The 24,151-nt window shown below is 64.5% G+C and overlaps 2 protein-coding genes across 7 annotated transcripts; both read right to left on the reverse strand.

The window, feature by feature from the left end:
- Positions 1–8,626: 8,626 nt before the first annotated feature.
- MIDN (midnolin) lies at positions 8,627–18,026 on the reverse strand. 6 transcript variants are annotated; one of them, XM_028126122.2, is made up of 9 exons: positions 17,937–18,026; positions 16,080–16,724; positions 14,964–15,051; positions 14,721–14,783; positions 12,598–12,726; positions 12,194–12,508; positions 11,870–12,014; positions 11,346–11,606; positions 8,627–10,642 (listed from the first exon to the last, which is right to left on the reverse strand). In XM_028126122.2, the coding sequence occupies exons 2-9, from the start codon at positions 16,310–16,312 to the stop codon at positions 10,365–10,367; spliced, it is 1,512 nt and encodes a 503-aa protein (XP_027981923.1). In that variant the 5' UTR covers positions 16,313–16,724; positions 17,937–18,026; the 3' UTR covers positions 8,627–10,364. The 6 variants fall into 6 exon arrangements, with proteins under 6 accessions (XP_027981923.1, XP_027981922.1, XP_027981921.1 ...); XM_028126121.2 differs by having other exon boundaries at positions 11,870–12,017; XM_028126120.2 differs by having other exon boundaries at positions 11,870–12,044.
- A 3,088-nt stretch (positions 18,027–21,114) lies between these two features.
- ATP5F1D (ATP synthase F1 subunit delta) lies at positions 21,115–23,516 on the reverse strand. Its single transcript, XM_028126161.2, has 4 exons — positions 23,291–23,516; positions 22,483–22,636; positions 21,881–21,969; positions 21,115–21,731 (listed from the first exon to the last, which is right to left on the reverse strand). Exons 1-4 carry the CDS (start codon positions 23,429–23,431, stop codon positions 21,609–21,611), a joined length of 507 nt encoding a protein of 168 aa, XP_027981962.2. The 5' UTR covers positions 23,432–23,516; the 3' UTR covers positions 21,115–21,608.
- Between the last annotated feature and the right edge of the window lie 635 nt (positions 23,517–24,151).

A 24,151-nucleotide genomic window follows, 5' to 3' on the forward strand; every position in this document is an offset into this window, starting at 1 on the left:
ACCTTAGCCAAGTCCCCATCCGCACCGCAGCCCCAGCTGTCGGTTCACCTGAACCCTGACATCGTTCGCCTATACTTGCCAGCATAACCGACCCCTAGGACTCCCAGGACCCCACGCTCCTAAACACACCACTTCATGCAGTCCGCGCCAAGGCCCGCCCAAACCCCAAGACTGAGGAAGCCCCACGTGTATGGATCCCAGTATTCTCCGAGATCCCATTTCCTCCTACGTCTCAACTTTGGGGCACCCCAACGTCACACCACCTGCTTTGATCTGCTTGGTGTGGTGCCCACGCCCCCATACTCACCTAGACAGACCCTTCCGTGCATTCCAGCGCTAGACTGCAGGCTGATCCCAACCTGGACACCCAACCCCACCACTGGGGCCAGCACTGCACCCCAACATTGGTCTCAACCCTTGGCCTCCCCTCCAGCACGTGCTCTGGCCTGGCCTCCTGCCAGCACGTAGTTCTGCACACCAAGAACAGACTCATTACCCATGGTGGGGTGAGCAACGCTCTGCTCCTCCCTCTGTGCTTTTTCCTGTCTGGGGGTTCCAAGAGCTCTGCTATCCGGAGAACCAGCTTTGCAGGAACCGTCACCCGCAAGATTGCTCCTGGGGAGTCCCAAGACCACTTTACGGGAGCCCCTTTGTGGCCACCATTTGCCCGCTGTGCAGGCTTTGGCTTATGTTGTCTCTGGTGACCCTGGACCCCTCCATGGGGTGGAAAAAACGAGCGCAGAACCCTGCTCTAGAAAGTCTTCAGACAGTAGACCCTCTGCAGAAGAGTTGGGGGTATTTGGGAACAGAGCCCCCCACTTTGTTGCCCGCAGCAGAAAAGTCCCAGCCCCACTCCAGGCCTCAGACTTGCTCCCACCCTCAGGCAAGGACATGGTCTCCTGTGACAAGATCACGGGGACCCTCCTCCGTTCAGGAGCCCCTTCCCGCAGAGCAGCTCATGATCTCTTTGCCACCCCCTCTGCACCTCCCTGCCCCGCTGCCCCATGCCGCAGCCCTCCCTGACGACTGACTCCCCGTCAGAGGCAGCCTGCTGCTGCGTCAGCCTCTCACGCAGGGTGGTTATTAAAAGGAGCAAAAAGAGACATCAGCTCTCAGCTCCCTCTGCCTCCCAGCCAGCATGGGGGCGGGGCCCAGGTATGTCCAGCCCAGGAGCAATTCCCCGCCGCCACCCTTTCTGATGTGCTCCCCTAGCAAAGTTAGGTCAACGGCTCCTGGCTCCAGCCCAGGCCGGGTGTCCCTGCAGCCGCGATGGCCCCGAATCATTCTCTGCCCCTAGGACCCCGCCCCCACTGTTCTGTAGTTCTGAGTCGGCCTTCTCCTGGTTTTGTGAAGTGCTCTGTTCATTCATTCATTCATTCCGCCAGCACACAGTTATTAAACGTTTACTACGAGCCCGTTGCTGGGTACTGGTTTCCATGTATACCCACGACTGTCCTAGGTTCCCATTACAGAAAGGACCCATACCTGGGGACACCTGTTGCCAGGTGCGCCTGCTCTGGGCATTGTGCGGAAACTGTGTGCGTCTCAGGTGTGCTGCCTGTCTCTGTCCCTGTGGTTTCCCGCATCTGCGTGTCCGTGTTGGGGGCGCTCAGGGGTCTGGGACCACCTTCATCGCTGTCGCGACCGCTGCGCCACCCTCTCCCCCATGGACACGAGGGGGCGCTGCAGCCTCGCTGTCACCCCAGCCGGGGGCTCCGGGTCCCGCCGCAAGCTCCAGCGTGGGATGGGGTCCTCGTCCCGCCCACAGGCCTGGCCCCGCGCCTCTGCCAGTGCGCTGGGAGGGGTGGGTGGCGGGGGGGGGGGTGGAAGGATGGGGCTCAAAATAGCCGCGGGCACGGGAGAGGCTGCTATTCGTGGCCTGGCCGCGCGGTGCTCGCCGCCTGCCCGGCGGGACGGGGATTAGGCCGGGAGGTCCCCGTCGACGTATCTACCAAATCGCCCCTCCGCGAGCGGCCGCCGCGGAGGGGGCGCCCGCCTCCGGGACCACTTCTCCCACCGCGGTCCAACCCCTCCGCGTCTGGGCGCCCCACCCGCGGGCGTCGCCGTGGAGACGAGGGCGGGGCCGCCTCGCTCCCGCGGCACCCCCTCCGCCTTCCCGCCGGGCCGGGCCTCTGGACGCCGGGTCCTCCCCCGACCCTGGCTAATGACCGGGCGGGAGGCGGTAATGAGCGTCTGGGTCCCGGACGGGCGTTGGCCGGGATGAAAGGCGCGTGTGTGGGGGGGGACCCTCAGGCCGCGTAATTATCGCCCCCTCCCGGTCGGCCAGGCGGGGGCCAGGACAGTGCACCTGGCGGCCTCCCGGCGGGGGCGCACACTGGGACCGTCCTGGCAGAGACTCGCCGGCCCGCCTGGCCCAAACCCGCAGGGCTCAGAGCCAGGGTGGGGGAAGCGGAGACTGGATGAGTGTGCGTGTTGCCAGGTGTGGTGCACATGTGTGCCGGTGAGCTGGGGAGTCGTGGGTAAACAGACACAAGGATGGCTGGGGACTCTGCCTGTGTGGACGGGAAAGTGGGGGCTGTGTGTGTTTGCGCGGATACGGAAGTGTGTGCGTGGTGCTCCGTGCGCAAGAACACAAGGGGGTTGTACACGGGCTCCAGAACGTGTGCATAAGGGATATGGATGTGGGATCAGTCACGGACAGGTCTGCGTGTGTGTGCCTCAGGGGACAAGACTCACAGAGCATATGTGCCCGTGGTTCGTGGCGTGACTCATGCTCCCGGGCTGGGCAGAAGTGCTATGTGTCCGCGGTGGCCAGGGTCTCCTAGGGCAGAGGACAGCGACAGGAGGCCAGAAGCCCTGCGGAGAAAGAGTTAAACTGCCCTCCCCCAGTTCCTACCTGCATGAGGAGGTGGGGGTCCTCCGAGGTCTCTAGGAGGCCCCAGGTGGCTACCAACTGTGAACACAGGAAACTCAGCTGTTTGCCACCCTGGGAGAGGTTGCCCCTGGCCTCAGTTTCCCTCCTGTTCCTAGGAAGGGGTCTCCGTAGTGGAGAATGTGCAGGACAGGGGCTGGGGGCACCTAGTGGAGCCCCCTGTGAGTCAAGGCCCAAGAATGTGGAGGCTGCCACTCTTCTGTTCCTGCCCAGGCTCCCATCCCAGGATTGCAAAGGCCAGGCACAGCGTGGTTGGTGTTGGTGAGCACAGACTATGGGGCGGGACCCAGGGACACACAGAGATACACCTGTTGTGTACTTGCAACCCACCTGTGAAAGGGCGAGACCTGTGGGCGTCACATGCCTGCATGTTCGCTCTTTCTGTACTCACGAGGCTCCACAGACCCAGACAGTGACCCCTTCCCTTTCTACGGAGGGAAACAGAGGCACGTGTGTGGCAGCAAGGGCACAGATGGACAAGCACACATCAAGTAGAGCAAACGTACACCAGATGTCTGTGGAACGCCAGAGCTCGGGCATACACAAAGACCCCTGTGTGCTCACAAAAGCCCCAAGGCTTGCCTTGGTGGGGGCGGGGGACACAACCCACTGGATTTTGAGACTGGGGAAGGGCTGAGGTTCACACCTCCCCACCCCCGGGGGTAGGAGGAGCTGTCCCCCACAAGTGTCCTATCTGCTCACCTGACCTTGGCCCCACACTCAAGATGTCATCCACACACAGGCTCCCTGTGGGCATAAGGAGGGGCTTGTGGTATCTCCATGGCAACACTGGAGTGGCCAGAACGGAGAGTGCCCCCACCCTGTGGCAGTTGCCAGGGGCTCAGAGAAGACAGCTAAGCTGCTGTGGCCCTGGGCAGCCAGCACGAGTGCACATCCCAGCCCCATGTGTCGATGTCACAAGTGTTGGTGTCCCACAACTGGCCCTTCCTTGAAAGTCGGGGATGGCCGGGTGCCCAGCTCTGCAGGCTGCTGTTGCCAGGCCCCCCTCTGGGCCTCAGCTGCCCATCTGAGAAGTGGGTGCAGCAGCAGGGATTCCTGGGGTCAGTGTGGGTGAACGAAGGGCTGCCAGCCACGGACAAGAGCCCACCACGGGGCACTTGGGGTTCTCTGCTTTTTCTTCTGTTGCAGGACACAAAGAAAATGGTCTGATGCTCATGCCCCCTTCTTCCAGGTCCCAACAGGGATGGAGTGAGTGAGTGCACGCACCCCCCGCCTGTCCCCAACCCAGATCAGCAGGTCTCTGCTCCTCTGGTGGGCCTAAAGCCATGGAGGGTGTGTGGGCAGTGTGTGGCTGGAGCGATGGGTTGTGTTTGGGGGAGGATGCTGCCGTGGGTGACAAGTCTCTGAGGATCTGAGTGCCTGCCCCTGCTGGGTGTGACTTTCAGTTTTGTGGTTTTCTTAAGGGAGGTCTTGGTCCAGGGTGAGAATGGGGGTGCCATTGTTTTGAGAATCATAGTGTTGATTGAGGTTGTGGTGGCACCAAAGTGTGGGCTGGGGCCAGTGTGTGTGTGTGTGTGTGGGGGGGGGTGTATTGCAGAGCCAGGAGCCTGGCATTCAGGTGGGGATCGTTATCTACCCCTTAACTGTTGAGGGGTGCACTTCTCCTGAGCGTGGGCAGGAAGGCGTGCTGGTCGGTCTGGTGGCTGGTCGGTCTGCGTGGGAGTCGGGGGTTGCGTGGACTCTCTCGGAGGCCCGTGGGCAGTGTCTGGGGGGTGGGGCGCGTGCAGTCCGGTTGTAGGCAGCTGTCTAGAGGCCCAGCTCCCCCTGCCTGCGGGTGACTGCCTCTCCTCGCGGGTGGCCCCGCCCACATTCCACAGGAGTTGGGGGTGCCCCCTACAGCCCCTGCCCACACCCCAACCTCTGACCCGGCCTGAGCCCACTCCCTCCATCCTGGGCACCCAGTACAGCAGCAGCTGGTTCCAGGGAGGGGCAGCCGGGCGGGGGTGGAGGCTGGAATGTGTGCCGGGGGTGAGGGAGGGCCCCTCTCCCCCTCCCCCCTCCGGAGAGGGGGCGGAAGAGGGGAGGAGTCGGTGGAGCAGAGAGACCCAGAGGGGAACAGAGACAGACCGAGATACTGAGGAAGGCAAAAAGAAAGAGGAAGAGAGAACCGGCCAGAGGCAGGAATGGCAGAGGCAGAGAAGTTAGGGAGAAGTCGAGGCAGCAAGCCAGGGACAGGGACCCAGAGGGAGGACCGGCACAGGGGCAGGGCCACAGGTGACAGCAGCCCCGCCCCCACACCGGGGCTGGGCTGCTCACCTGTCCCGGGTCACACCAGAGGCTGCCTGTCCCCTGCCCTCCCAGGGCGGGGCAGCCGTGGGTGGGGCTGGAGTCAAGACTCCTGGGTTGGGCCCCAGCACCCTTGGCTGTGGCTTGGTAACTCCCATTCCCAAGGCACCTGGAGAGTCAAGCAGGTCCCACTGGGCCCGGTGGGGGCAGCTGTGCCCTGGGCACCCGCCTGGTGCTGGGGGTGCAGAAGCAGGCTCCGACGGGGCACCGCTCGTTCCCATCTCCCCAGATGGCTCCTTGCCAGAGGCCCGGCTCCTCCCCAAGGCAGGCCCTGATCCTGGCCTTTGGCATTTCAAAACCGTGGAGCCAGCCCCAATTACCCATTTGGCCGCCCCCAGGGGACTCTGGCCTCAAGCAGAAAGCAGTGACCCCAGCGACCTTCTCCTGCTTGCCCACGGCTGTCTCATCATCCAGGAGCACTGCCCACCTGGACCCAAGCCTCCAGTCCAGACTGCATGCCTTGGCAGCCACACCTGTCCACACAGCCCACCCGACCCTCCACTGGGTCTTGCGCCTGCCCAGCCTGGGGCTAACCTTGGACCAGAAGTTTTGGCCTGCATGCTCCCCACCTGGCAGAGCCTGCTCCTGGTCACACCGACCGCTGCCTTCTCTGAACGGACTCCTGGTCACAACCAACCTTGCTCCCCTCCTCCAAGCCCCTAGCTCCTCGCAGCCCCCTTGCCAACCACCCCGCTATGAACCCGAGGCCGCCTTCACACAGTGCCCCATCTGTTCCTCCTCAGGCCTCTCCTCTAGGCCCAGGCTGAAGGCCTAGCCATTGAGCCACCTGAATGTTCTGCTCCCTGGGGGCCACTCAATCCCCAGCCACAGACTTGGGGGATCGCCCCTTTCGGGTCCTCGCCTCGGCGTCTTCCTCCCACCTTTGGTTTTCTCTCCCCCAACTAACTTGGCAGCTGCCCCCCCCCACACAAAAATACACCTGCTTGCACGTCTCCAGGTCGTTGCGCACGCTGTCTCCCACCTAGGGGCACCCCTTCCCTCTTCCAACGCTTGGCAAACTCCTATTCCTTTGGCAAAACCTCAGGCCAAGTGCTCTCCTCCCGCTCGCCTTCCTGCGCTCCCCCCGCCCGGGGGCTGCATGCTCCCCCAATCCGGAGGTCGCGTCACCGAGTCGAGGAGGAGGGGGCAGCAGACAATGCCTGGACGTGGAAGGAGGGGTGCGAGCGAACGCGCCGGTGCGGGGGTCCACGTGCAGCGCCCCCCGCTACGCCCCCTCTTCCGTCCGGGCGCTGCCGAGCCGTCAGACCCTCGGCGCGCCTCCCGCCCCCAAGTTTGCAGACGCGCGACCACAGGGAGGGGGCCGCCCGCCTCCGCGCCGCGCTTGCGCACTCAGCCGGCCCGGCCGCGGTCCCACCCTCCGGCGCTAACGCCACGCTGTCATTGGTGCGTGCGGAGGAGCGAACGGCGGGGCCACCAGTGAGGCGTCCCCCCGGGGTGGGCGGGGCCTGAGCCCCCCGACGCGCTGACGGGGGCGAGCGGGGCGCCCTCCCCGCGGTGACGTCAGACCCGATTCGCGGCGCGTTGCCGTGGAAACCGCGATTCCATTCCTGCGGGTTTCCGGGGGCCACCCCCTCCCATTCAGCTTTTTCCTCAATGGGAGGAGGGGGCGGCGCAGGGCAGACACCGCCCCCTGCGATCTCCGAAGACCCAGTCCTCGCCGGGCCTCAGTTTACCTTTCTCTCACGTGGCCTAGCCTGCATCCCCTCTGGCCGCACCTCCCCTCGGTCAGGCACCGCCCCTTGGCTAGGTGCGTGCGCTGTGCGCCCTGCCTACGGGGGGAGGAGGCCAATGGCCCGCAGCCCCCACCGGGGTGTTGTCCTCCTAGGACCCCAGGGCAGGGCCGTGACCCTTGGACTCCCGGGCTGGGCGCCAGGCAGCGCCCTGAGGGGTGGGTTCCCGGGCAGCAGGGCAAGTGCCCCCCGCCCTCAGCGTGCACACACAGCCTTCGATTCAGCCTGTGATTCAGCGGGTGCCTCAGTTGACACCTCCTTCCACATCCCCCACCCAGCCCTGTGGAATCACCTGGGTACAGCCCTCGGCCCTGACCCCCAGAGGCAGCTGCGTGGGCGGAATCTTCTACCTGAGCTGTCCCACCCACGCCTCCAACCTGTGGCCGTTGACTCTGAGGTCTGGAGAGATCAGCCTGACGTGTGGCATCCTACCTTCCTGCCGTGGGCTTGCGATGATTTGGGGGTGACTGGGCAGGCAGAGGGGCAGAAGGTCCTTCCGGAGATGCTCCCAAGACACTCCTGGGACGGGACCTGTGTCCTTTACCCATGGGGTCCCTGGAGCTGGGGCTGGGAGGGCAAGGGCTTGGGCCATCGGAAATCTGCCCAGGAGTGGGTGGACACCCCGATCCTCTAGGGCACCTGATGTTTCTCTCTGGGCATGGAGTTTTCTCACATACTAGATGGCACCATAGTTAGTTGTAACTCCTGGGGGCAGTGCTAGTTGACCGAGGAAAGACAGGTGAGACGCTGTTACTGTCCTGCCTCTGCCCAGCCCCAGAGTGGATGACAGTGGAACCCCAGAGGACTGGCCCCTGGCCCGGCCCTCAGCGAGATGCCAGTTGAGTTAGTCCCTAGGCAGTGCAAGGGCAGACAGGAGAGGGGTGTTCCTGGTAGGGCACGGCCCGGACAAAGGCCTGGAGGCTTGATGCATGACCGTCAGGGCTGGGGAGCACTGGAATGCAAGGCCAGGGTGAGGCCAGAGAGGGGTGAGAGTTCACCTAAGGCTGGGACGGCCAGGCCAGAGGCCTTGAACACAAGCCTCAGGCCCTGGGGAATCACTGATTTCCGCCAGAGAGCTTCTGGAGGCCAGGCCCCCAGGAGGGGGCTCTGGTAGCCTCTGGGAGGGCTCAGGTCAGGGGCCCACCCAGGCAGTAAGTACCTCCTGCCTGGCCCAGCAGTTGGAGCAGCCTCCCTGCCAGCGGCTGGGGAAACTGAGGCCCAGAGTGTGTGGTCAGGTATCCCTGGTGACAGTTCCAGGGGTCAGTCCCCAGCCCACTTCCCAGAGCCAGGAACTGAGGCCCCACCCAGGGCGCACTGTAAGCAGGCCGCCCTGTGCCCACACCCTGCAGGACTTCCGGCCTCGGGTACCGGGGAAGTGGCTGGCCCCTCCCTCCTCTGCTGGGGCAACTTCCTGCCCACCCTCACCTCAAGCCGGGGAGGGAACGTGGGAACTGTTCTGGGATGCAACCCCCACCCACTTTCCAGCTCCCACTACCTGAGATGGTGGGAGAAGCCAGCACCTCACAGGGCCACCTGATCACCCCAAGCCCCCTCCTCAGAGGAAAGACCCACCCACCGTGCCACTTCCAGGCATGTAAGACCACCCATCGTACCTGGGAGTCCCCTGTGATGGCCAAGACCCCCCCCCAGCTCCCACAAGTGGGCAGCACATTCACTCGTTTCATTTTCTGTTTATTACTTGAAATCACGGTGTTTGTATAGGCTTATCTTTCCCAATTTTGTTTTCATACAGGAAACTCAACGCAAGGTGCTGGGACCCCACAGCCCGAACCCTGAGGGTGGGTAATGCTTTCTTGGGGGAGCCCTGGTGAGGGCAGAGGGGGGCGGGCTGGTTCCTGCCTGGGGCCTCCACCCTCAGACCCGCGGAGGCACAGGTGTTATTTAAAAATCGTTTAAAAAAAAACCAAAACAGAACACATTTAAATAGGTATCCAAGACAGTTCTTCAAAAACAAACCCACTCCTTTTTTCTTTTTTTTTTTTTTGGAAAATGAAAACAAAAAAACAAATCCTTGACCCCTACCCTCTGACCCCTCCCTACCCACCCCCCCACAAAAAAGTTTACAGAGCTACAATTAACACATGATGTTCACATCTGAAAACCATTAACTTTAAACACATAAGGGGGGGCGGTGTTCACCTACGACAGGATGAAGGGAGGAACAGGCAGGGGGTGGGGGTGTCTGGAGGACAGAAAGGTGGGGCAAGGACAAGACTGGGGGGCAGGGGGCAGGGCCCGATCATCTCCATTATCAGTAAAAAATAAGTGAATGAAAAAAACTCCACCCCCATTGAAATGGCCCCAGTAGAGGGCTTGTCCCTCTGCCCCAGGGCAATCTGGGGAATAAGGGCACTAGTGGGGAGGGTCCAATTTAGACCAGCAGCGAACCCCCCCCAAGGGGGTTAATGCTACACAGCGTCACCCCTACCGGGGGCTTCACAGCTCAGCACCCCCTCCCCTCCTGGCCGCCAGAGGGCCTCCAGACACAGCCCACAGGCCCAGATCCCTCCGGTCGGGCCAGGAAGGAGGGCTGGGGGTTATTTCCCCTGTCCCCCCAACCATTTCTCTCCCGAGTTTTCAAGAGACTCCCAACCACTATTGGCTCAGAAAATTAATAGTCTATAAATACCCCAAGCTCAGAACAAAAAGGGGGTGGGGCAGGAGGAAATGGCACAGTGCGTGGACACGAAGGCTGGCGGCTGTCTGTCCCCCTCCCTCTCTTTCCTACTCAGGAGAGGGCCCCACACCCCCACCTGAACCCCGAGGCAGGCTGGGGTCAGCCTACTGAAGCGCCCCCCCCCCTTTTTTTTCCTGGAAAAAGAGACCAAGAGAAAAAAGCACAGATGTGGAGGAGACCTGGCCGTGCGGGTGGCGCAGGCGGTCTCCGGTCGCTGTGGGGCCAGCCGGCCGCCCTGGAGGCCGGGGTGCAGCTGCAGCGGGGCTTCCCTCCTAGGCCCTGCCCGTCTGTAAAGTGCATCATGAGGCATCTACGTTTTTGACTTAAACCTGAAGGGGTGGGGGCGGCTTCCTCGTCTCGTCCCACTCTCAACCATCTGGAGTGACTGCTACATATCTGGAGCTTGGGAAGTGGGCGGGGAAGGACCCAGCTCAGGCCGAGGATGGGAGCCGGCGACGGGAGGAAGAGGCGGGGAGGTGTGAGCTGAACCAAGGAGGCAGGAACCGAGTCCATGGAGAGTTCGGAAAACCATGGTAAGAATGGAAATTAAAAAAACAAAAAACAAAAAACCAACAAAACGAAAAAAAAAAAAAAAAACCAGAAGGAAGCTGGCGGGGAGGGAGGGGCCCCCCGCTGCCCTGACCGCCTGCTCTCCCGCGCGCAGGCCATGCTGGGGGACTCCCGGCCCAGGGTGGTCAGGTGAGGGACGCGGTTCCTAGGCCACCACAAACTCTGACTTAATGTCAGGATTGACTTCCGGCTTCCAAACGGAGTCCTCGAAGTCGAGGCCCAAGCCGGAGGCCTCGCTGGGACCGCCACCTCCCCCGCCGCTGGTGGTGTCGCTGCGGCCGGCCTTGCGGCTTGGCGGCCAGTGGTAGGGGCCGCGGGCGTCGCGCCGGGCCTTCCTGCGGAGCCGCTTCTGCTGGAGAAGCAGCTGCAGACGCTCCACCTTGCAGCGCGTGGCCCGGTTTTCCGTCTGCCGCAGCCGGTCCCCTGCAGGGAGGCAGTGATTGTGACCCCTGAGCCCCTCGGGGCAGAGGCCAGACCCCCCCCCCCCCGGCCTGGGTGTAAGGCACAACCCAGCCTTCCTGGGCGCAGTGCACCAGAGAGGGAGCCTCGCTCTAGAGTCCACTGGGTCTGTGGTGGAGCCCGGGGCGCAGTGAAGTTCCTGGGACTCGAGGTGTCCCTGACCTGTCCCTGTGCCGACTAGGCCGGGTCCAGGACAGGCGCTGAGCACACCGCCAACACGCCTCTCAGGTGCTACATGGGCCCTCGGGCCGGTGCCTTGGTTTCCCCTTCGTAACCTGGGCTGCAGACCAGCCAGATGCAACAGGGGCACTATTTGGCAGACTTGGGATTTACTGGGGGAAACCTGGTCTCTGGGGGACGCAAGCTACCCGGAGCAGCTCTGGCCCCCTCCTTCATCAGACTCGGCCATTCACAGAGGCTCCACCTGCCATCTGGACAAGGTGCTGGGGGGCGGGGGGGGGGGGCGGCAAGAAGGAAGTACCCCCCTCAGGAGAGGACAAGGACACTTTGTGCCCCCAGCACACATGCTCCCTTCTCTCGGCTCCCGTGCAGAGCAGGGCGAGAAGCAGCTGCTGGCCCCCCCAGCCCCCCGGGGGTCAGCTGCTCTGAGCAGCGCACAGAGGGGCCTTGAACAGCCCAGGGACGGGTGGGGCGGCTGGACACTCACCCAGCGGCTTGCACATGCGGGCCTGGCTCAGGGAGGCCGGGGCTGCGGCCGCCAGCTTCTCACAGGAGGTAGTTTTGGGGGTGAGGTCCGGGGCGGGAGACGTGGGTGTGCACTGGGCATGGCAGCGCAGCTGGGTCAGGGACGGGGGCATGCCCTGGTAGTGCCGCGTGGCACTCAGAAGGTCATTGAGGATCTGTAGGATGGTGCCGATGTCACGCCGCGGCCGCCCGCTGCTGTCCTGGCAGTTGGGGTGCAGTGTGCCTGCAGGAGGCAGGGGAGTCGCTGCTGAGTGCTCGCGTGACCGACACGTGGCCTCCGGGGCACACTCGTAGATAGGTGGGACCCCGGGGCGAGAGTGAGACACACAGGGTCTTGCACCCCCACACGCGAGCCCACAGCCTCCTGCGTGGTCATACACGTACCAGGAGACCCTGGGGTGGGGGTATGAGTGAGAACGTACCCCACCCCCAGCCGGTGATCTCTGGGGGGAGCGGGGGGTGGCACAAGGGTCCTGTGACACCTACCAGAGAAGGTCCCTGAGAAGACCCCCGGGGCATGGTTCACGAAGCTCTCAATGACGGCACCGGGTTTGCGGGAGCGGGAGGTAGGGCTCCCCGCGGGGGTGGGAGTGGGGCTGGTACCAGCACTGGCAGGGGTCGAACAGTCCATCTGCTGGTCGGAGAAAGGAAGGCATGTAAGCTGTGGGGTGCAAGGAGAGTCCCTGGAGTCCAGAGTCTGGCGGTGGCCTTTCGTACAAAGCACACATCTGGGACTCTGAGCCCCTCCCCTCCCCAAGTCTGGGACAGCCCGCCTTCCCAGCCCCAAGAACAAGCCTTCCCTAGACTCACCTCAGAGCAGGCGGCAGAAGCTGAGTGGGATCGGAAAGAGCCGGCGGTGACAGGTGAGGGGGACGCAGAGGCAGGGCTGCTGGACATCGGGGGGACTCGGGCAGCACTGGACACAGGCCGGCAGGGAGAGGACACGGGGGTGGTCATGCTGGGGTCGCCCCGGGCTGCGGCGGCTGCGGCAGCGGCGGCAGCCAGCACGTGGCGGTGTTGTAGTGGGGCGTGCTGGGCAGCAAGCTGCAGCTGGACGAACATCATGTGGTCACCCACGCGCAGCGCCAGGGTCAGCGGCGAGCGGCCGGACAAGAAGTCACTGACCTGTAGAGAGGGGCCCCGTCAGCGCCAGGGCCCCAGCCTGCTGCGCGCCCCCAGCCCGGCCCAGCCCCGGCCCCCCCGCGCTGTGTGACCTGGGGCCTCTCGCCGCCCCTCTCTGGGCTCTGGGGTCCCTGTCGGTGCCACGGATGCTTAAATAAAATGAATCGGTATTTCCGGAAGACGCCTCCGCCAGCCCGGCCCGGCCCGGGCGCCACTGGGGGCTGTGGGGGACAGAGGCGGGTCAGATGGGGGGGCCTGGCCCTCCCTGGCCAGCTTGGTTCTTTCAAGGGGAAACTGAGGCCAGAGGGGGCAAGGCCCAGTCAGCAGTCACTGCCCTCGAATAACCCCACCCTCCCAGCCCCCAATTCTCTGCCTGTGAATATGGGAGGAGAGCCAATCTCAGACCCCCTCCCAGTTAAGCCACCCAGGCAGCAAGTGGGCGGGAATTCCTGGACAAATTCTTCTTCCTAACCTTTGCTTTCTCAAGATAAATATTTATCTGTCCTGGGTGGGGCTGAGACTGAGGGGGAGGCTTCGCTGCTGCAGGAGGGGGCCCTGATGGTTCTCTGAGGCCTGGGTCCTGTGAGACCTCCACGTAGCCCGAACGCAAACCCCCAAGTCTGGTGGGTGGTGGTGGTGGCGGGGGGGGGGGTGCATCTGAGCTCAGTCTGCACTGGGCTCCTCCTCTGGAGCCTAGCCAGTGCTGAGCTTTCCCCAGGGGCCAGGATGGTGGTGGTGGTGGGGGGGGGAGGTTTCTGAGAAGTGACATAGGCCGGGATGACTCAGAACCACCGCCTCCCAGCCCTCCGCTGGCAGCGGCTGGCGTAACCTTCTCTGCTTGGGGGCCGTGGGGAGGAGGCGAGGGAGGCGGGCAGTGTGCAGCCCCCACCCTGAAGCCTGGTCTGCATGGCACCCCCCCCAGCCCCAGAGACTCCCCTTGCAGGAAGGGCCTGGGCTGGCTTCCCAAGAGCAACTGGGGAGTCCCCCCAACCCCTCCACCCTGCAACTTCCTCCCTGGAGAGGGCGAATAGGGGGGCATGACTCGGTGCCAGGCGGGGAAACAGCCCTGGGAGCCCAGTCACTCCGCCCAGTGCCCCCCCTCCCTCCTGACGCAGGCACCCTGGGGCGGATGTGAACCGAAGACACCCCTGGTCCCCCTGCCAACCGCAGGCCCCCCATGAGCAGAGAGCTCAGTTCACATCTTCACCAGGAAATCCAGTGCGGCCCCCCACCTAGCTCCCAGGACCCCAGCTCTGCCTTCAGCCCACCGGCCCTCCTGATGGCAGACCACCCAGCGCCAGTGCCCCTCTTCCTCCTTGCTAGCTAGCTGGCGAGGACAGGATGCTACATGTCGGGGAGGGGGCGAGGGCCTCAGGGCAGGAGGAAGGGAAGCCGCTGAGCAGGTTTCCTGCGGCCAGCCCAGCCCAGCCCACCCCCTAACCGGGGCGGGCAGCAGCCTGCTTCCCCCACCCTGGCAGCGGGCGGATAGCTGAGGCCTGTGTCACCCTCCTGGGAGGAGGGCCCCGCCGCCAGAAAAATGAGGAAAGGAGGAGGTAAAAAAAAAAAAAAAAAAAAAGGCTGCAACAAAACCGGGAACCCGGCTGTGGGCCAGTCCCTGCCTCCCTCCTCAGCTCCTGGCCAGTTGCTAAATATTTTCCTAACATCCTGTCTAGGCTATGGCCCTGGGGCTGGGTGCCCCCCTCCCCCTTTTGGGTCAGAGAACAAAGGCCAAAGGGAGAAGGGGGAGGGGTGACTCCCCACCCCTTACAATGGGGTCAAAGAAGGCGGAAGGAGTGTCACCTAGGCTGGCCCCTCCAGCCCCCCCCAACCCACCCACAGAAATTTGGGGAAAAAAAAAAAAAAAAGGTCGCCCTGGGGAAACCGCAGTGGCTGTAGGGGGGGTGCTCCTCAATATGGGGCTGGGCACCCAGGCCCTGGTGTGGGAGCGGTGTGGGAGCGTGGGCCAAGGTCACCCCCTCAGGCAGGCTTGTGGAAGCCCAGCCCCCTCCCCCAAGGCAGCCACCGTGGGAGAGAAGGCCCTCAAGGTCAGGTGGTGAGTGTGAGGGGGGAGGAGGAAGAGGAAGCTGGGTGACCAGGCCAAACTGGCAGGAAGGCTGGGTGGCGCGTACCCTCCCTCCCCGAGGGTCTCCTGGGAGCACAAACACCACCCCCCAGGCCCTCCCCCTGGTCTGGGAGGGACCGGCGCGGGTCTTACCTGCGTCTCGGTCAGGCTTTCCAGGGCCTGCATCACAGACTGTTCTGGCCTTGAGGCCTGGGACTGAAACAGAGAAGCCGCTCTGAGCGTGCGCTCTGGTCCGAGGGCCCAGGCGCCAGGGCAGGGGAGCTGCTTGCCGACCGGGACTGCCCTGGCAGGGTGTGTGCTGGGAACCACGTTCTCAGGGGAAGGGGCTGCCCGCCTGTGCCAGAGCCTCTGGGGCACTCTGCCCCAGCCATTTACCATGAGGCCCGCCTCCACGGTGGGCACCAGCGTCAGCTTGCTGCCGTCCCCCACGCCGAACTCCTGCAGCTTCCCCGAACTGAGCCGGCTAGGAGGAGGAAGGAAGAGGGTGAGGCCAAGGAGACAAGGCAGCGACCCAGGGTAGAGCTGTATTCCTGGGGGAGACGCGGGAGCCCTACCCACCCCTCTCCCTGCCTGGCCTTCAGAGCAGAAAGGTGGTGTGGGGGGGGGGAGGGGAGCGGGGAGTGTCAAACATCTGGCCCAGAGGGCCCCCATGCAAGTGGCTCAAACCTCCTTCCCAGAAGCCCCAACTCTGCACCGGGGCACCACCTCTGCACCTCAACAAAGCACTTTTTCATCACCCGGGCGCCACTGAACCCTTGCCGTGCTCTGCCACCCTTCCCTCACCCCAGGGCCGGCCTCTGCCTGTAATTCACCAACTCCGGCCCGGCGCTCCTCTTTGTGGGAGCCACAGGGCTTAGCCTTTAGGGTCTTTTGCGGGGCCAGGCTCCCCCTCCTCCCTCCCCCCTCCCTCTCTGGCGCAGGCCGCCGCGGCTCAGACAAAGGAGACCCTCCCCCAACCGCCCCTCCCCCACGGGGGCCCCTCCGCTGGGGATGGACACTGCGTGTCCCTGGAGGCCCGCGGGGGGAGTGCTCCCGGGCCTGGAGGCGATTTAAATACTAGGGAGGAGGGGGAGACTGCGGGAGTGTTCGGTGGTTAGAACAAAGGGGGGTAGAAAAACGCAAGTAGGGGAAGAAAACAGCCAGACGTAGAGGGGGGGCACCGAGCAGATGCGGAAGCCAGCGGGAAATAAGGCAGAGAAGGAGGCGGCCGCGCCCCCCACCCCCGCTGCCGGGACCCCCACAACTGACCCGGACTCCTGCCTTCCCAAGAGGGGAGGGGGCGGCCCTCGCAGCAGCCTTTGTGCGGCGACCCCGGGCGGGGGAGGGGGCCGAGGCAGGCAAGGCCGAGCAGAGGGCGCCCGAGAGCGCGCGGCGCGCCCCCGCCCCCCGTCTGGCCGCCCCCTTCCTTCCCCGTGCGGCGCGCTCTTTGTTCCCGCCCGGGGGCCTGGGCCCGAGGGGGCGGCGGGTCCGGGGGCGGCGCGCGGTACCTACGTGTCTTTGTGGAGCAGCGCCAGGCGCTCCTTGGGCACTTTGAGCCGCTGGGACAGCCGCTTGCGCAGCCCCTCCACCGTTTCGTCCGGGGGCACCGACAGCTCATAGCGGGTGCCCGTCGTGCTGTGGATGGCCAGACTCATGGGCGCCGCCTCGGCCGCCGGGCCTAGGTCGCAGGCGCCGCCGGGGGCCCCGCGCCGGCAGCTCCGGGCGCCGCCGGGCTGCGACTCCATCCCCGGCCGGCGCTGGAGGGCTGGGGTCCGCGGGGCGCCGCCAATCCTCGCCGCGCCTCCGGGCAGTGCGGGGGGGGCTCCCCGAGCCGGGGGTCTTCGGGGTTCCTAGGGGAAGCGCACGTCCCCTTCGAGAAAGTCCCAGGAGCCGAAGGTGAATCAAGAATCAAAAATCCGAGCGGCGCTCCGGGGTCGCGTTGGCTCGTCGGGGCGCCTTCCGGGGGTGGGGACTGCACTCGCGGCTCCTTTCAAGGACGCTGGGCGTGGGGGAGGGTCCGGAGGAGGGGGCGCCGCTTAGGCGGTCGCGCTCGGTACCGTCCGCCGCTCGGGCCGCGCTTCCCCGCGCGTCCCCTCCCTTAGCAACAGCCGTCCCCGCCGCCGCCGCCGCCGCCGCCGCCGCCGCCGCTTGAAAGATCTGGGGGTGAAAGTAACAAGAAAAAAAAGTTATAATGTATCAACGTTCCAAGGGGCGGGGCTGCCGCCCCCTCCCATTCACTACTTACTCCGCCGGCCCAGCGTCGGCCAATCGCCGCGCGCCGAACGCTCAGTCGGCCGCGCGGGCGGGCCAATGGGAAGCGCCGCGGCGTTGCCCCACGTGGCCGCGCGGGCCCGCCCCTCGCCCCGCCCCCGGCCCGGCGGCCAAGGGGAGCTCGGCGGGGGCGGGGCTGGCGCCGCTCTGGCCCGCCCCCGCGCTCCACCCGCCCGCGCCGGGGGCCATTCATACGGCCCGCAACAAAGGGCAGGCGGCCCGAGAGGGATCTGGGTGGGGAGGGGGCGGCGCGGGGTCCCGGTCCCGGGGGGCGCGGCGTGGGGGCGGGCACTGTCCCAGCGCCAGGAGGGGCAGGAAGCCGGGGGACCTCCCCCAGCGTCTGTCCGGGAAGCCGCCGCGAGCGGAAGCGGGAGGCGATCCTCGCGCTTCGTGGTCGGGCGGCTCTCAGGAGGTTCGGCCGGCGGGCGTCCCCGACCCGTGGGGCGTGAGGTCCGGCGAGGAGTGGGGCTGCGGGCGGGGCCTGCACCCCGGTGACGTGGGCCGGTGCCGGGAGGGCCCCTCCCGCGCCGGTACCACCTTGCGTCCCATCCCTGTCCCGCGGGCCGGGCCCGCTTCCCGAGTCTCGCCCGCCCGAGCCGTGACGTGACGCGGCGTCCCCGGCTGCGCCCGCGCGCGCCGCTTGGGGCTGCGGTGAGTCAGCAGCGCCGGCGCGCCCCCTGCCGGCCCTGCCCGGGAGCGCTGCCTGAAGTCCTGGGGAGGGGGCGAACGAAGAAGCTGCCCCGGGGCCGGGGAGAGGCCTACGGGACCGCTGGCGAGGTGGGAACCTCTGCTAGGGGTCTGAAGCCTCCAAGGCGGGAGGCTGGGGCCGCACAACTGAAGAAACTGAGGCTGAACAGCAACTTGCTCAAGGTCACTCGCGGGGTAGGAAGAGTGCCCGGGAGGCGGGGCGGGGGCTGAGGTCTTGACGGGGCGGTGCTGCTTGCGCCGAGCCCCTCCCATCCCACGACCCGAGGGGCTTACCAGGGCTGGAGACACCTCGAACCCTGCCTGCCCCCAAAACAAAGAAAAGTGGGGCACCCGTAAGAGCCTAGAGTGGGGACCCTCCTACTCATCCCGCGAGATCCCACCCGCACTCACCGGACGCGGCCAGTTCGAGGTCTCAACAGTCCTGAGTGTACCCAGGTCCGGGGACAGCGCGCAGTGGCGGGGCAGGTCTGGGGCCGAGCGGGCGGCCCCCAAGCCTTTATCCGCACCGCCTTCCCTCGGGGTGGAGTTTGGGCGGGCAGGGGGCGGAGGGCCGGGCGGCCGGTGACGCAGGCGGGCCCCCGCCCCTGCCTGCAGGCCAGGGCCCTGGGGCGCCTTGGGATCTGGGCCACCCACCCCTTAAGCCTCGCCTCGTATATTGGGGGTCGCTGCTGAACCCAGGGTCACAAACGGCTTCACTGATGGGCCGGATCCCCAGGACGGGGTTTCGGGTGCACAGGTTGGCTCCCGCCCCACCCCCCTCCCTGCCGCTCTAGGGCCCGGTGCTTCCGCCTGGGGGCGCCCGCGTGGGGGTGTGCAAGGGAGGGGGGTGCCTGAGTCAGCGGCCACGGTCCAGGAAAACAGGCTGGAGTCACCTGCCTGTTGTGGGGGTGCCCCAGCCAGCTGCCCCGGCAGCCTGGCCTCCTGCATCTCTTAACGGTGACCTCAGAAGGCATTTATGGAGCGATTAACCTGCGCCAGGCCAGCCTGGTGCAGCCAGCCACCACCCGCCGCGCTGTGACCTTTCGGAGCCTGTTTCTGCGGCGGTCCATGGCGGCAGTGGCTCACTCTGGGGCCTCGAGGGTGGGCAGATCACCCTACCCATTTCACAGACCAGGTAACTGACACCCCACAGCAGCAGGTGAAAATGCGGCAGGTCCCGTTTCTCCCAGCGTGTTGCTCTGGGTCGGGAACTTTTTGAGGATGACCGATTGGTGTGGGGCCTTCTCAGTCCTCCTGCTCCGTCTGCCCAAAGGAGGGGACCCCAGGACCTATTCGCCTGCCCCTTGTCCATTTATCTGGTGTCTCACTTTATCTGGTCTGACCACCTCCACCTCCACCCTAGTAGTGGGCACCCCTCCCAGGGCTGTGTTCCTTTCCAGGCCCCCATCCTGCCCCCATCCTGCTCCTGCAGCCTCTGACCCGCCCCCTCCCACGCTCACCATCACCCACACCCAGAAGCTCCCAGCCCCACAGGATCAGGAAACCTTTGGGAGGGGGTCGCTGGGGGCTGGGATTGAGGGATGGATTCGGCCGGACAGAGGACAGTGATCCAGAGTGAGCCAGCCAGTGCAAAGCTCAGGCTTGAGGGGGTGCTGTGTGTACCCCCCCACCAGGGGGAGCCTGGAGAGTAGGTTGTGGGGCCACCGCTCAGGGCCTTGGAGGGCCCTGCTGCCAGAGGGACGTGGGGGTGGCAGAGGGAGCTGTGCGCTCTGAAGCCGGAGCATCTCCATGCTGGAGGAGCTCCAGATGGAGCAGGTGGTGCTGGGTCAGGGATTTGTAGCCAGGGTAGCCAGGGCTGCGTGATCTCAGGTGGGTCTGAGACCTTGCCCTTCAGGTTACCAGCGGAGCAGCTGGTCCTCCCAGAACAGGGGCCCCGAGCGTCCATGCACATTTAGGGATAGGACAGTGCTCTCAGGAAAGGACCGTAGCCCCAGCCTGGCTCTGCAGGTCCAACTGAAGAAACACACTAAGTCAATCCACTTCCTACTTTTTTCCTTGCTTATCCCATGCTCTAGTCAGTCCCTGGGTGTGAGAACACATGCAGTCCGAGGGGACCCCCTTCCTCAGAATCAAACCTTTATGCGAGCCTGCCTTCAAAGAAAGGGTTGCAACCTCCGGTTCCTGGTCGTATGACCCACTCCACCCCGGATGCTTCCACCCCAGGACAAGGCCTCGGCCAACACAGGCTGTTGCTGCAGGCCTGTATCAGGTGTGGGCATCCCTAAGGCTCCACGGCTCACACTTCCCCCAGGAGGCCTCTTTGTGCTGAGAAACCTTACCTACGTCCGGAGCTGTACCCCCAGCCAGAGGCTGACGTCTCTCTGGGAACAGGGGTACACCTAGAGGGACTGCTGGTGTGGGTGGTGCCGGTCCCGTAGCTTGGTTGAAAGTGTTACTGTCGTGGTTGTGTTCCCTCAACCACCACTTGAACCCCCTACCCTGTCCTCGGTCCAAGGCCTGACCAGGAACTCTAGGACCTAGGCTCCAAAACACCAAACAGGGAGGAATGGGCCTGCACCTGTGAGCCCATGGCTGTCAGCATTCTCTGGCCTGGGGGTTCCTGGGAAAGTGGCGGCCAGCTCCTTGGGCCTAGCAGCCTGAGTAGGGGAACCCAGAGAGAAAGCCCGCATAGCTGTGAGCTGGTCTGGAGACCCTGCAAGCACAGTTCCCGCCACACTGAGCGCCCGTGAAGCCACGGGACAGTCACTCGCATGGGACCGTGACACACGAGTACACAGCCCATCTGTGCTGACATGCCCAGGAAGGGCCTCCCTGTCACCTCCAGGCTGCCAGTGACACATGGGAAGGCCCAGACTCTCCTGCACACTCACCCCCCTGGAATCCCCTGCCACCCTGCTCAGGCCCAGGGCTAAGGAAGGGAGATGAGGAGACCCCTTCCCTCAAAGTCTCCTGCTGGCCACCTGCAGCAAGCTTCTGGGCCACCCCTGTGCTTGCAAAAGGGAAGAAATGGAGCAGCACAGAAGCTGCCCAGTGTCAGGGCTGCCCCCACCCAGCTGCCCCACCCCATCTGGGGCCAGCCCAGGGGCCTGGACAGCACAGAGGTGCCACCACCACCGGGGATGAGGCGCACGGCCAGCCAGGGCCACCCACAGGTCGGGTGAGCAGAGGGCTGGGCCTCTGTGGGAGCAGGCAGGACCCGCCTCTTCCCAGCGTGGCTGGGACGGGCCGGGGTGCCCACAGGGCAGACGGCACAGCCTGAAACCTGGCAGAGCCCCAGGAGGCTGTCCAGCAGCCCAGGCCTGGCCCAGGAGCTGGAGCCACGCCCCTGCCGGGCCAGCAACTTGTGCCAATCCCCACCCTCTTGGGATGATGGCAAACAACCTGCCCCCCACCTACCCTGGTTTCACGGGCTATGCCCCCTGCACACCCCCACTCCCCAGTTTACTAGACCCCTGAGGACCCCTTGGGCCCCAGCTTCCAAACCGTGGAGGCTGAGGCTGTTATTTAATGCCTTATCCCACCGCAGGGAAATGCAGAGCTGGGACAAAGACCAGGCAAGGTCTTGAAGACACAGTCCCAGACAAGACACAAAACCAGCATACACGAGTCAGATCCCTGGTTTTTAATGGGGGGCTCAAGCTGGGGGCAAGCTGTCCCACAGAGGTAACTGGGAGCTGAAGTCTCCACGGCAGGGTCTACAGAGTCAGAGGGATGGCGGGTGGCACATCAGGTTGGGAGGGAGGGAGCTGGAACGTGGGAAGAGAGCCCATGGTGGGGGGGTACACACAGCCCCCCTCAAAAAGCAGAGCAGGTCTCTGGGCTCACCCCCAGCCACCAGGCCTGCCAGCCCTGGCAAGAAGCCTGTTCCCTGGGTTTGATGGGGCGTGCTCTTGGCAGAAAACTAGAACCGTGCTGCCCCCTGGCGGCCTTCTCTGGCAAGACCAATCCCTCCACACGAAAATCCCTTTAGGCGGCTTGCTGACCTTCCTCCCCACCCCCCCACGGTCAGACTGGACCCGCGCGAACTGGTTCAGCCTGCCCGGGACATCCTCTGCCCAGTTCTGGGCCTCGGTTTCCCTGCTGGCAAGGACCACGCACTGCCTACTCGAGAGCTTTCACCAGGGCCTCGTTGGCCTCGATGCGGATTTGGATCTCAGCCCTGGAGGCCTCATCTGCTGCCCCTGACAGCTCCGACTGCGCCTTCTCCAAGTTCACCTTGGCTGCCTGCAGGAAGTGGGCAATGGGTGAGAGCCAAGCAGCGACCCAGCCTGGTGCCTGCCCCTCCACCAAACTCCAGTTCCCTTCCCTGAAGCCCATGAACTCTAGGACAACCCCAACCTCCTAGGTACACCAGTCTCTCCTGGGACACTCACCCCCACATCCAGCATGTCCAACGTCACAGCCTCTTCGGCCAGCAACTGGACTGAGGAATCAGCATTCACGGTGACAGAACCACTGCTCACTACAGAAAGAGAAAGACGTAAGACCTCCCCACCCAGTCGTAGCTGACACGATCGCCCCCAAACCAGAGAAGTGGCTCCACAGGTGACCCTAGAACCTAACATGGGAAACAGACAGCCGGACAGAATGGAATACGCACAGGGGGCCCAGGAGCACCCACTGGGGGCCGGACACACAGAATAGAACCTTGTTTCTTCACCCACCAGTCCATCAGCTAAGCTCAGATCAGGGACGATCGGGGAGCTGAATCTGAATCCTGGCTGTCCCTCCGAGTTGTGCTGGGGAAGCACTTCTTGGGATCCAGGATCCTACACCTCCTCTTAATCGGCCCCTCCCGCAGAGGATTTGACTTGTCTCTCAGACACCTGTCCCCCACCCCGACCCTGCCTCCCTACAAGCTCCTTAACCCCAAGTTTGCCCTATGTACTGTTCTGTTATCCCCTCTGTGACCTGAGACCGGGACCAGCCTGATGAAGTATGGGGCCCCTACCCAGCTCCATCCCACTGGACTCACCGAAGTATTTGGAGGTGGTGCCGTCCTCAGCATGGACAACAACCAGCCCTGGCCGCAGGACCTGCAGGGTGGGCACGTGGGCCGCAAGGATGCCAAAGGCTCCTGTCTGCGTGGGCACATCCACTTGCCGGACGTTGGCACCGTTGAAAAACACCTGCAAAAAACACACAGGGAATGCGTCACTGCAGCCCAGTGTTCCAGCGCTCGGGACTGGCTCCCCCGCAGGACAACGGTCAAAGGCGGGAGGGAACACGGATGCGGAACACAGAGGCGGTCACGCTGGGGCGGGGACTTCAGTTTCGGTCCCCCGCAGCATCTCAGTACCGGCATCTAGCGCAGAGCCCGTCCACACAGAAATGCTGTAAGAGCACAAAAGGCGCAGCGACCCAGGACAAGTGCCCGAGGCTCTGGGACCTGCGGGACGGGGCGGTCCAGTCCTTGGGCGTTGGGATTCCAGAGAAAGGTTATTGAACTCGGAAGACTTTATAGGGCTCGGATTCCAGACGCCAAGAAAGAGCGTAGGGCGCAGATCAAGAGTGTGGGGCAGCCACTCTGGGGTTGGGGGGCTCGGAACCCGGACCAAACGAGACGGAGGGGGCATGGGTCAGCGGTCCCAGATGCGGTTGTGGGCCTCGGGGCCCCGGAGGCTGGGGAGCCCGGATTCCGGACGACACCGGGGAGGAGCACAGAGCGCGGAACAAGTGGGGATCGACAACCCAAAGGCTGGGGTCTCCGACTGCGGACCACTACGGGTCCGGGCTGGAAATGTCGACCAAGGCGGGGTCCCGAGACAGACCGGCATCCGAACCTGCGTGGGCGAGGCGAAGGTGAAGGACATCTGTCCCGGGCCCGCAGCCGGGGCCGGAGCAGCGGCGGCCTCGGCGTAGGCGCGGGCCCGGCGTACGAGGGAACGCAGGCCGGGGCGGCGGAGGACTGCGACGGGTAGCATGGCGACGGCTGCGAGCGGACTCCGGCCGAACGCAGGCAGCTTGGAGGACGAGGAGGACGACGCCCGGGGACTTCTGGGAAAGAGTCCAGGCAAAGGCGCACGCGCGAACTACGACTCCCAACGAGCCGCGCAAGACATTGCAAAGACGCATTGCGCCCCGCGCGCGGCATGCTGGGGGTTGTAGTTTCCTTCCAGTCCTACCTGCCAGCCGGATGGCAAGATGGGATGTGGGTCAATGCGGAGGACCAGAAGCCTCCGCGGAGCACGGGTCATTTGAATTCAAGGTTTTGGAGGCGCTCATCGGATGCCAAGCACAAGATCCATCAAGGGGAATACCAAGATTCCGGCTCTGGTTTGGAGCAGTGGGGACGTTTATCAAACATTCAATGTAACGAATACGCAAATCATATGGCATATTAGAAGTTAAAAAGTATTTAAAAAAGAAAAGAAAAGCAGACTTGGGAGCCAGGATGGGGTAGGCTGCGACTGTTAGAGATGCAGACGTGCCGGGAAGGACATCCTAGGCGGAGGGTCTATCGCGGATAAGCGCCCGGCGCGCTGCGAGCGCGGCGCGGCTCGGCTGCAATCCCCGAGCGCCGGCAGAGGGCACTCCGCGACCGGAGATGCATTCGCCGCGGCCCCGCCCAGCCCCTACCCCCGCGCGCCGTTGACGCACGGACGCGTGCGCGGGCGGCCCGCGGCTCCGCTGACGTCATCTCG

The sequence above is a fragment of the Eumetopias jubatus genome, unplaced genomic scaffold, assembly GCF_037043125.1.
Source record: "Eumetopias jubatus isolate StellerSeaLion01/CBP00866 unplaced genomic scaffold, mEumJub1_p1.0 scaffold_1, whole genome shotgun sequence".
NCBI lineage: Eukaryota > Metazoa > Chordata > Mammalia > Carnivora > Otariidae > Eumetopias > Eumetopias jubatus.